Consider the following 12,496-nt stretch of genomic DNA (forward strand, 5'->3'; position numbering starts at 1 on the left):
GTTTTGCTCCTGTTGGAAGATGAAGCTGCGACATTAATCCTTTGACGTGTCCAGAACGACCATTTGTCGTGCTAATGTCACGCGACAAAGCGGAAGCTACGACGGAAGGAGAAAGAGAGAAAAAAGGGGGAGAGGAAACGAGGGTAGGAGTATGACAGGGGTGACCCTCACACGCGTGTCCTACCCTTTGTTTGAGCTCTGTCAGCCGAGATACATTTTCCGTTTCGCGCGTCGAGGGTGCGAAACGATTGTTCGACGCTCAAGACCCGCACGCGAGAGCATCCTTCGGTTGCACTTACGCGCATCGCTGCACCCGCTCTCCTAATTCCACCGTAGTCGGATTTATCCCTCAAAGAAATCGTCCCGACAGTGGCAGAGATCATCCGGATCTCGGCAACGAAATGGCACATACACACCGATCGCATCCCCATTATTTTTCCTACGTTTCACTTTACCGTCTCGTGACTCACGACTGGCTGTGATTTCTATTCCGGGACATAAAATAAGAAACACCCCTTCGAGAGCTTCGATATATGACTCGAAATCGTGATACTCACCGCAGGGATTTAATCGTTGGATTATAAATCATAGAGGGTAGATGGAGAAAATTTAATTATCAGTTGATAATTCGAAGAACGATAGGTAGCTGAAACGCGAAGAGAGAGAGAGAGAGAGAGAGATGAGTAGACGATTGGTAAAGTGCAGTTTACCGTCGAGGCGCACCTGCACCGGCGGAAGGGGTTGGACTAGATCGGCGTGCAGGTGTAATCCGTGCCGCTCAATCGCGGCTCGACCATGGCGAGAATCGGTTGTAGCGGGAATCGGTATTAGCACTCCCCGATTATGTAAAGCCCGAGCGATTATGGAGATCGAATTAAGCTCGTGGCGTTGGTGCGTTCGCCCGCTCAACGAGCTTGATGCGCGAAGAGAGGACTCTAGTAAAGTAGAGAGGTAGAGGGTGAGAGAGAGAAGAGTAGAATAGAGTGGTAGCGAATGGGCGAGGTGGTTGGTGAGTGCTCGCGGCGATGGTAACAGGGTGGTAGCCCGACGCGGAGTGGACCAACGTGGTAGGAGGGTTGCAATTCCCGTAAATTAAAGGACAATCGAGCCGAGGTCACCCCCATCTATTGTTACTGGCTCTGCTTCGAACGGTGCAACCGGACAATGCGCATCCACTGAGCTTCACCCTCGTATTTCATGTAACTGCCAAACGCTAGTGGCTTCCGACGCGAAAGAGAAACGGACAGAAACTTGGGGATGGATAGATGGTAAAGCGAGTGATGAAAGAGACGTGGCCAGACGAGACGATGGGAGAGGGTAGGGTGTGATGGCTGACGATGGACACGGAGAGGAACGATCGGGGGCTGCGGGATTCGAGGTAGTCGTGTTTTAAGCTCGTTACACCGTGGGTAAATCGACAAGTTCTGGAACCGGCTTAGCACCACCACCTGCCACCTGCTGGCTCTTGCGTTTACACAGCCTTCCTAGTCGCTTCCCTCAACTTGAACTGAATCTTCTTGGTTTACCTCGGAATCACGACGGTTTGCCTCGAGTTACGGGGTCGCTTTGATCTTCGGCTTCGATAAGTCGCGAAAGGATCTCCGTAGCCGCGCCGATTGGCCGGGTAAACTTCGACAAGTTTGCCGGCTGGATTTCCAAAGTCTCTCGCTTTCCTATCAGCCAGGATCGGGCGGTAATATTTTAAAAGATCTCCTCCTAGATTCCTCGGACGGTAGGAAAACAATTTGTCGGATGGATCGAAGCTATTCGATCTCTTCTTTTAATCTTGCACCACGATTGTGTTCCATCTGAAACATAATTCTTCATTCTTTTGATCAATGCATTTGAGCCATTTTTCTGGGTTTAATTCGATAAATCAAACACTGTTTACACATATGTCCTGGAGGGACGACAGTTTCCCAAGGAAACTCGACATTCCCAGTAATTTCACGAGCCCTATTAAAGTCCGTCGAAGACCTCGCGTGGCAATTAAGGCCGCGACGGGGCGTAGCAGAAATAAATCAGGGATCAATAAATTAGCGGACGGCTGAAGCTCGGGACTGACTTTATCTCGGCGGTGGCATCGCGGCTAGGCCAATGGGGGAAAAGGGGAAACGGAAGCTGGCCCCAATAAAACACTTGCCACCGCTCTTACGTTTACGTCTGCGTTTGCCTTCGCTCCTCGGCTCGCGCGCTAATCTGCATTTTAAATGTCCGCGCTTCCCTCCCGTCCCGACGACCGATAACAGAGCTAAAACTCACCGACGAGCCAACGGCACACCACCACCACCTTATTCGACCCCTTTTCGGCCAGAACGCCGCGCCGGATGCACCACCGGATACTTGGCGAGTACGTTTTCGCGCCCACTGTCGGAGATAAAAGTACCTACCTAGACCAGGACGAGGCATTGCGGGCTTTTGCTACGTCGAGAGGCCTGTCCAGTCCAGACCTCCGTGAACCTGACGCCATTGTTCGTTCCTCTTTTTCGAGATTTCCCCGTCCTGGAGATATTAATATCCGGTCCGGACCGGCCGAGCGTTATTTTCGTCGGGTGACGCCTGCCTCTCGTATTTTCACGACGTATCGCCTTGGATTATCGCTTTCTTCGGCTAGACCTTTGCTACTTCCTTTTTTACTGCTTTAATTGAATACTCTGTTACGATTTTTTTTTCTATTTCTTTTTATTCGTCTGGGTTCTTTTCTATGTGTCTCTAGAATATTGTGAGCTTATATTTTCCAGCTGTCGAACCTCGATAATCACCCGTCTGAAAGATTAAATTTGCCTCCGACACTGACCGGAATCGATCGTCATAAAAAATATCGGTTCACCAGCTTTCAATCTGTTTCAGCGTGCAGGTCGGATAACGGGTGTATAGGAATTTGTGGATAGAAAGCTCGGTCGTGGATCGACGGAAGTGAGATGTCGCGGTTCCTCCCGGCGCGGCGGCGACATAAATCACTATTGTCGCTCGCTGGTCCCGAAGAAACGCTCGATTTTACGGTCGCCTCGAACTGAATGGGACAAGAGTTACGAGGACGGATCGAATGCATCACGAGGAGAGGGTGGCGTTGCTCGACGACGAAAGGGAAAGAGATGACTCACAGCCAGCCAGCTCGTTGGCTAAATGGCCAGAGATCATGGCTCACCGTTGAAAAACTTCCTGCCCGTGTATCGTTCACCACGACCTTTCATGCGTGTGCATTCGCCACGCGAACGCGAGACGAGATATCTCGTTGTAAAACGCGACACGAGAAAGGACACGGTGTTCACCTTTGTTACGGTTCTCTGCGCGACCAGCCGTGTATTCAAAAGGGACGCGCCGGACGTGCTCGTGCTCTGCCTAAAAACCCTACCCTCCTGTTTCTCGCTTGTTTCACGCGAAATTAAATACCCTCGTATGACACCGTTGTACCGTCGTTTCGTGTACACAAACGTGCTCGTGAGTTATGCTCTCGTGTAGCTTGAATTCTAACAGGGCTAACGATCCCAAATGAACCGTATTTGTTCGTATTTCAACGGAGGAAAAACGAGACCGATTCGGTGAAAGATAAAATTTTTCATTACGTGTAATAATGCGATGAGAATAATTCTATTCCACAGAAATTGAGAAATTAAAATGACGAATGACGCGACGCGAGTGCTAGAAATAAAAATTTTCGAAAACAAAAAATACATGTTCGCTTATTTCGATATGTGCATCATTTATCATTCGAATGCTACACGGAAGGTAAATTTACCGTAAATCAACCGACGTCTACCAAGTGTTTCTCTGTTATTTCGTAACGTCAATCAGACACACGTTCGCGGAAGAACCATCTCGCGGGATGATCATGCTGGTACCACGAAGAAGCTTCTTCGTCGGTTGGCTGGTCTGCAAGAGACGCGGTGCGATTGTCTCGTTGCAAAACGAATAGAAAAGTCAAAGGCGAGCGAACAAGCAAGACTACTTTCATTGCCGGACGTAGCTCGTCCGTTTTCCCTATGGTGAATTTTCGTCGGGGCTGTTGTTGTACCGGCGAACAATGGCTTTTCGCGAGCTACTGCCCTGCGCACACGCAAAAAAATAGAAACACCCGGATGGAAAGGTCCTTTGTTTTCCGCGGGGCTGCCGGTTGCTTTTAAAGGGGCCAACCTTTCGACGAGAAAGGCATCCCGTCTCGCCCAGGAACTCCTTTCCTCTTTGTTCGCCACCGTATCTTCCTGCGTACCATCGCATCGGAAGGAGTAAATAATTTCAGTTTCTCATCCGTCTTGAACATTGCTCTCAAACAGCGAACCTCTCTCTCTTCGGCAATCATCAAATTAAAACATTCGCATCTACGATGTTGGCGTTAGAACAACTGAGAAACTTCTTTCTCCATGGAAACCTTCCAACCCTTTTCCACTGTATTCTTAAACATAGACATCCTTCGGTGTAACTCGTCGAACACATTGTTCGTCTGGAAATTCTTGCAGGAATAAAGCTCGAAAGCTGAATCGGTCTGAAAGCGGAGGAGCTTCGGGGGCATGGAACGACCCTTAACTTTTTAATTTCCCTTAAAACACGAGCCCCGCGTAGACAGAAGGACCCCACGTACACTGGTGTCCCTGGTTTTCCTGTGTCCCTCGAAATTCCCTCGCTGGTAGAGACGGTTGCCTCGCAAAATTTATTAACACCCCGCCGGTAGGAGGGTATCGTCGAAGGGGTGGTCGCGGAACAAAGTAACGCGACGTGGCGTTTCCAGTGACAGAGGCGTCATCAGATAGAGATACGTCGGAACTTCGCGTCGCTTCTGTCTATCTGTCGCAAGCAGACAATGCGAGATCCGAGGACAGACGTGGCCGAACCGCGCCCCTTTCATGTACCACTGATTGATACCCTTGGCCCTGTCCGATGTGGGGTTGCGACGCTAATGTCGTCCTCGTTGCGAACGCCGCCACGTTATCAGCGCCGACTGGAGATCCCTCGATTAACAGACTCCACGGTATCTCGCGGATCCTGTTGAAATTGTTTACAAGGAGTTGACACCAAGCGAACAGGGCACCGAGCGTGTACGTGTCGATGAGCCACGGACTGAAATCGTGCTTGCTCGTATTTTGCGAGAAGGGCTGTTCGGTTCGCGCGTGTCGAGACACTCTCGGAACGCAGTAGATTCGGATGTTCGTTGTCTGGCCGTGTTGGAAAGCATTGATGATCGAGCAATGCGATTCACTTCTGTCTGGATTTTCGTTTGACGAGGGGTAGATAACGATATTCGGTTCGTTTCATTCTTTCAAGTATATTTCTTTCCTGAATATGAGATGAAATTCAAACTCCACGCGTTTCCGTATTCTACACATTCTGTTCAATCTATTTGTATCTTTAGTATTTTCTTTTTTTAACCATCCCATTAGATGAAGAATGCCATCAAGTCTTTGAACGATCGACGTATGCAAAACTTGCGCTGTCCAAGTAATAGCCTCGAGACGAACCCCATTAAAAACCACCCTTCACGAAGACGCAATTTCCAGGGATACTTCCCTGGCTGGACGAATTCACAGCGACGAGATGACATCCCGGTGCTCGCGTCAACAAGATCCCCCGGCTAGACTCCATTGTGTTCCCAGACCGCAAAATGACCCGCGTCAATCGGCGACGACCGCATCCGAGCGTGTAACGCCGATGCAATGGCGCGTCCGATGTATTCGAGGTGGGAACTACGTTGCGATATGTCTGCCTCGGCGATGCGACGAAGCTAGGACACCGTTTGACAAATGTCGTTTCGACTGTGTCGGAGGCAAGGTGTTTCAAAGCGGTCCGAGAAAGCTATAACGGGAAAATCTGCGGTTAACTCGCCGTCTCTCGTTAGAGTGACGTTCAGAAGCGACGATCAAAGCATTCCTGCGAGGCAAGAATCTATGGAATTGCTTTCAGGACCCGGTGACAAGCGGAGCATCACGATCCCGTGAGGAAATTAGCGGCCATCGATGCCGCCGACTACGATGATTATTTCCTAAATTAATATTTTACCGTTGCTATTTCTAACTCGGTTGATTGATAATAGTCTCTAGAAAATTCGAGACACTTCCAATTCCAAATTTCAAATTACTCTTAAGAATTCGTTTGAATAATTCACCATAATTCACGTCAGTCGCTGTACCGCAATAAAGCGTTATTCTCAGATAGCACTTAAATATTTAACTACTGAGTGTCTGAAGACGAATGCACCTAACGTTATATATAAAATAGTCTCGCTAACTTCGTGGCAAGTATTTTTATAAATGCAAATTATAGTATTCGTTCCAACGGACAACTGGAATTAAACATCAGCTGAGAAATAAAATTCACGTCGTTGCTAGAAATAGAATGTTGAGACGAGCACCGTTAGTCGATGCATAAATGATGTTTCATCGTTTGAAAAAATGCAAATAGATGTTAAAGGGTCAGGAAGCACGGTTGCAGTCTTTTTACACGTTATTAAAGATGGCGTACGTCAGTGAGAACAGTGATGCATAAATATTCTTGTCTTACGGGGAAGGGAAAACAGTATAACTGCGGAGGTTCTCGGTTTTCAGTTTTACTTTCTTTTCTTTCTAGTTGCCGTCGTGGCGAGCGAAACGAAGAGTAATTACGAAAGTAACTGCGAGACTTTAAATACCCTCGGAGGATTTTTTCGCCGAAGGGAGCCACGCGGAGATAAAAGGAGAAGCATCGTCTTGCAATTAAAGTATTTATTACCCGGCAACGATGGCCGACGAGCAAAGCAAAACTGACGTGAACTTACAGCTCTTTCGCGAAGACGCGGATCGTAAATGAAGAATCATTCAGCGCACTGATTCGTCTCATAATGACGATCACGCGTCAAGACAAATTTTCCGAGATCTATAAAGAATTTGCAAAATTTAATGCATTTAAATTTTTTCATTTGCATACAATGTGCAATAACATCGCAGGTTTTCATCTGCGAACAAGCAAAAGGGGAAAATCGTCGTGTGCAAAAATATTGCATCGCATATTTCAGCAACATGGCGTAATACTGATTTCGACGAGCACCCATTCTCTTTGTGTACTCGTGGCACGAGTCGATGAACACGTCGACGTTGCTTCCGTCAGATTTCGATTCGTTCTCGACACATAATCCCACATCGATTCTCCTTCTGCCTGTGTGTCGAATAATTTTATTATACATGGTAATCGAATAAATTCACCAGAGCGTCAATCAGCGTTTTTACGAGCGGCCTCGAATAATTTACGCGGCGAGGCCGATTTATAATCGCGATACGACAACTGAATTTCTGCGTTTCGCATTCGATTCCCTGCAACCTGAACTCGATGATATTACCCGAAGGCACTTCAGACTGAAATTCTTCAGAGACTGTTAGTCGCGCCAGCGACACGTTTACGTTTGATCTACGTAAATTTGAAGCGAACAATTGTACCTGCTTGGAAATTCGTGCTCGACGAACTGGTAACGTGTCATCGACAGTCGACACGGATAATAAAGGGGTGTTAATGAACAGACCGCGAGGGAGGAATATTTATAGAACTGTCATTATTGTTGAAACTCGTTTCACGATTCTGTTAGAAGAGAGAAAAGTTCGAACTGTGATTAATGAATGGCTGATGCGAATAAAAATATTCAATAATTTCAAGAATAATATACACCGGGGTAGAAAAACGACTGTATTGAAAAGTGATAAATATGTAAACAAAATTTTTAAAATTCATCGATAAGAATAAATCATTTTATAAATGAGTTTGAAGTACGACAGATAGTTGCCATACGAATACAATTTCAGAACATTTTGTCGATTAATGTTTCCTTATTAATACATACTGTGTCACAGTGCTGGTATGCTTTTGGACCCATCGCGAACCAGCGAAGTTTCTTTCTTTTGCAAGGGCAATGTACTTTCGTACCTGGCTCCTCCTGCTTCATCATTTCTGCGATAACTTTCGGTTTTCCTAGTTTCACGTTGAATGTCTTCTTCAGAATCGACGAGGAGAGATAAGGGTGAATCTGAAAATTGTATCCAAAAATGCCTATGCTTTTCTTCCAATTTAATATTTATCCTGCTGAAAAATAAACTTCAAATCTCAGTTTAAGCACAGACTACCTAATTCTACTGTGACCCACAGTAATCTCAAAGAATAACGTCCCCAAATTTATATGCACCTCGCTTCCGTTCCCTTGACACGTTCGTTTCGCGAAACAGGATGAAAGAAGGAAAAGAGACTTCTGTTTCAATTCGGACTATTTACGAAGCCACTTCGTGCACGGACAGCAACGAAACGAGAGAGTTGGACAGAGGTAATACGAACTGCCGGCCCATCTAACCATCTCTCGTAACGCGGCTCATACATCACCATCTGAAGTATCCGGTATTATTCCCGCGAGCACGCAATATCCTGGCCCGTGACAACAAAGTAAATACCGTGCACGTGTACCAACCGAACAGAATAGAAATTTCAACGTGAAAACACACGACGGGACCAGTTCGATTTTCGTTTCATCCTGGACGAAACGACGTTCTAGAAATCCTCGCGTTTCCCTCTTCATGCTACATTAACCCTTTCACTCCGAACAGCGTGGATATATACATCCTCGAAAAATGGACCATCGCGCACGAAGAATATCATCCATCCGTTTAATAAAAAACTTTAGAAATTGAAATCTTACACAATAATGTGAAGGACCAGGAACAGATTTTCGAAATTTCTCATCGGCGCTGCTGGCAAGAGACATCGCACCACCCTTCACACCCATCGAGATATCTCCAGCCACTTCGTAATACGTTGGATCTGAAATGATGATTTAATAATTAAAAACAGAGTTTGAAAAGGTGTTTGAGAGGATAGTCGGTTTGAACTTCCCAGGCATGTGGTCCTTGTCCTTGCGCGGTGTCGGTGGAAATCGACTGATTCGAGAACCGAAGGGCACTGGTCGACAGAGGATGTCGCATCGATCACGATTTGCCTTGAAAGCCGTTAAGACTTCGTAAGCACCCGGATCGGGAATGTCGCCCTATAAATATTGAATAATAAGGGTTCGAAGTTTTGGGAACCAGGAAGAGGTGGTCTATTGATCGGCGTCGATTAGATTTATACACGAGTTAGTTGTTCGAAAAGTCACTCGATCTTCATCGATATATCAGATATAAGAACAATTTATCATTTCATCAACATTTCTACCAAAAGAGTAATCGCGAATCTTATAAATTCAAGGTATTTAATTCGGAGAAACGATCATCTCCTATCTATAATATTTAATTTCTCAAGAGTCATTAAAAGAAATTAATTCGTTGCAACAGAAAAATTTAAGTATTCAGAACGATTTATAATTCATTGTATAATAGAATAGCCATTGTAGCTTTTAGATTACATTCACATCAACGCAGATGGGTTATAAAACCGTAAGTATCCTATAATCGTTCGTAATATAAAAGACTTGTTCCTCAAGCAGAGGCAGAATTATCCGCACCGTTCTCCTTGCCTCGTGTAATCGATTACGCTCGAATCGTTGCATATAAAATCCATTTTCTCCGAGTATCCGATCAGGTTCGTCAATTAAGCGGATCCCGTCTCGTCGATAATCCGATCGGCCGAGACAAGGTCGTTCGATTCAGAAACGAATACAAACGTCGATACTCGCGACGATCCACGTTTCACGTTCGAGGGTGATAGTAGACACCGGGGCCAGGGATTGGCTCGAATTTCCGGCTCAACGAGCCGGAAGTGATTTCTCCGGGCCATGTCGGCCACGCGCCTCTACCGTGGAAATGACCTGCAGAGTATGGCGGCACGTCATTTCCGGCGCTGTCGAGTTACGACGTATCCCTACGTTATGTAAATATGACCGAATCTCCACGACGTCGTCCTACCCGTCGTCCTTACCCACTGGACGTAAGAATTCGCGACGACATCTCCTTCCGGCTTTTTATTGTCCCGTCGCGATACTTCTGTCTGAGGAAACGCGACGAACACGATATCTATTTAACAATAAGTCGTCATAGACCCTTTAAACACTATTCAATTAGTTCGATCTCGTAACAACGCCCATCAATTTCGATTCCTCCCTTCGAGAGTACAAGACCGCACCAAAGTCGAGAATCAACCCCAAAAACGTTTAATGAAATTTCTGCGTGTCCTCTCGTCAAACGTCCAGCTTCCGCGTTTCGATCAAAAGACGAATTTCACAGAAGGATTCCACCTTTTCTCGTGAAACGTGCAGCCTCAAAGGACACCTGGCTGAACAGGATCAGAAACGCATTGGTGCGACTGTTCGAGGCTATCTCTAGTTGCACAGATAGTACGAATCCGCTTCGATGGTCTCTCGATTAACGAGCAAATTGGATCTTGGCCCTGGACCGCCCTAGGTACAGATGCATCGCTCCGAACCATTGCCATTAATTTCGTCTCGGCCACTCCTGATTACCTCGCGCCCCAGGATTACCTGGCTCCGTTGAGTTCCCGAAAAGAATCCTCCGGATACGGTCTGACCACAAACTTACCGTGACTACTGGCTCGAACCTTCAACGACCTCGTTAAAGCAATCTCCCGATCCTGATTAAACATTTTCAATCTTTGCCCTTCGAACTGAATCAGCTTTGTCAAAGAACAAGCTAATCTTTTCTCTTCTGCAACATTGGGGGTGAAGATTTAAACCAGGGTTTCTTTAATGAAATTGTTGAATTCTTCCTCTTTTTCTGAAGGCTGATTTTATAGATAAACGTTTGAGGATATATTTTTTTATATTTAATGGTAATTCTGTTAGAATTGTAACAATTTATCATTGTTTAAATGAATGTTCGGGTGGGTAGTGACATCTGTGTGTAATTCTACGTCGACTAAAGAAGAGATCCCACAGTACGCGTCGGTGCAATTTGACTTATAATTTGCGATTGTTATAAATCGGTAAATTTTAAAAATATTTATACATATATAGGGTAAATGGATTGGAAGTACCTTTTGAGCTTTGGGAAATCGATTGGTTCTGGATTTGAAGGCAGCATGGTACACTGCATGCTTTTCCACTTGATTTTTCTCTACAAAATTTGGAATGCAGTAATCTTCGTTTTGGAATGAAGACATTTGATTGAAGAAGAAATGTTGTGTCGGACTTGAGTAGCTGTACTTGAAACGTTTTTGAGACTCATAGGCCAAATTGCCCACGTTCGAATGGTAATCACATGGTGCTGAGAAGGAAAGATGCTTACTAGATAAGATTTAAATTATTGAACTCCAGATGCTGAATATACCTGGTTCGTTGTTTTCTGACTCTTTCTTAAAACGATTAGCGTAAGCACCAAATGGAGGAAAATAAAGTGAACCTATACATTTTATTTGATCTTGAGGATCATACGTTCCAGGACCAGGTATGTCAGATTGATTCTTATCGTCGAATCTCTAAAATAAAATACATATAAAGACTGATCCTTTATCGAAAAATTGACAAGTATTAAAGGGAAGTGTTTTTCTTTGGACGTTAATTAAACCCAAATAATTCAAAGCCAGTGAACATTCATGGTTGCATTTAACTCGAAATCGAATTATGAAAATGAACTCACTGCCTGAATTTATTCATAAGTTTACCTTCGCAGTGCGTCCAAAAGGGGGTGGTTCCAAGGCGTAAGGGTCGCATTTGCATGAACTCTTGAGGAACCTGTCGAAGGAGCCCTTCACATGGTAACAGTTAGGAGCCGGAAGATTCTACGCATAAAATTTCCCTCTAAATATATCTAGTTAACAATCTTTAACGACGATTTTATCACCATATAATAATTACTTCGCGAATTGTTCTTCTATATATGATGTCGAGGGAACGTAGTTGTCTGGTTGACATTCTTTTAGCTTCCCTTATTTTTTCATTTTGCAACTCGGTAGCTGTTTTCTTCGTTTCGTACTCGTAATTTCCGGGACCTGGTGTTAAACTAGGTGGTGGAGCTGATCTACCCGACATTCTACTCCAAAAGTTGCCTTTGTACAACAACGTTGTCATATTTGTTTCCTTAGAATTTAATATTGTATCTCTTACGACATTTGAACGGTCAAATTTTAAAATTTCTTAAGAAGAAACGTTTTATACTTTTCGAGGAACGTTGTATAGGAAAGTTGGCTCGTGTTTAAGTGGAGGATTCTTTACGAAAACACCATACTCGTCAACGTGGTAACCTGTGTGATTTTTGTGAGGAACTGACGTACTAGGAGGAAGAATCGAGCGTGGAGGACGACCTAGCCATAACTGTAATTCATGAATTAAATTGCAAGAGATGATTGTACGATTTAAAAATCGAATAATAGTGTTACTTTTCCTGCTGGTCCTTTCCAAGTTCCAGGATGAGACCTTATTTTATAACAATCAAACGAGTTTTCTTTCACATCGTATTCAGTTGGACCTGGTCCTACGTATTTATTTTCCTTAAACCTGGGATCAGTGAAATCAATGCTGACACCTCCCTACAATTGTTTACACTCTTATAAATAACGTTTAATTAGATTCAATCTTGAACCATATGACATGTAGAAACTACGTTCT

General features: G+C 44.8%; 1 protein-coding gene across 1 annotated transcript; it reads right to left on the minus strand.

Moving 5' to 3' along the window:
* Window positions 1-7,756: 7,756 nt before the first annotated feature.
* On the minus strand, window positions 7,757-11,959 carry LOC114879619 (sperm-tail PG-rich repeat-containing protein 2-like). The gene is made up of 7 exons (XM_046286194.1): window positions 11,747-11,959; window positions 11,554-11,670; window positions 11,220-11,367; window positions 10,927-11,156; window positions 10,473-10,524; window positions 8,642-8,763; window positions 7,757-7,981 (listed from the first exon to the last, which is right to left on the minus strand). The coding sequence occupies exons 1-7, from the start codon at window positions 11,957-11,959 to the stop codon at window positions 7,757-7,759; spliced, it is 1,107 nt and encodes a 368-aa protein (XP_046142150.1).
* Between the last annotated feature and the right edge of the window lie 537 nt (window positions 11,960-12,496).

The sequence above is a fragment of the Osmia bicornis genome, chromosome 6, assembly GCF_907164935.1.
Source record: "Osmia bicornis bicornis chromosome 6, iOsmBic2.1, whole genome shotgun sequence".
NCBI classification, from domain to species: domain Eukaryota; kingdom Metazoa; phylum Arthropoda; class Insecta; order Hymenoptera; family Megachilidae; genus Osmia; species Osmia bicornis.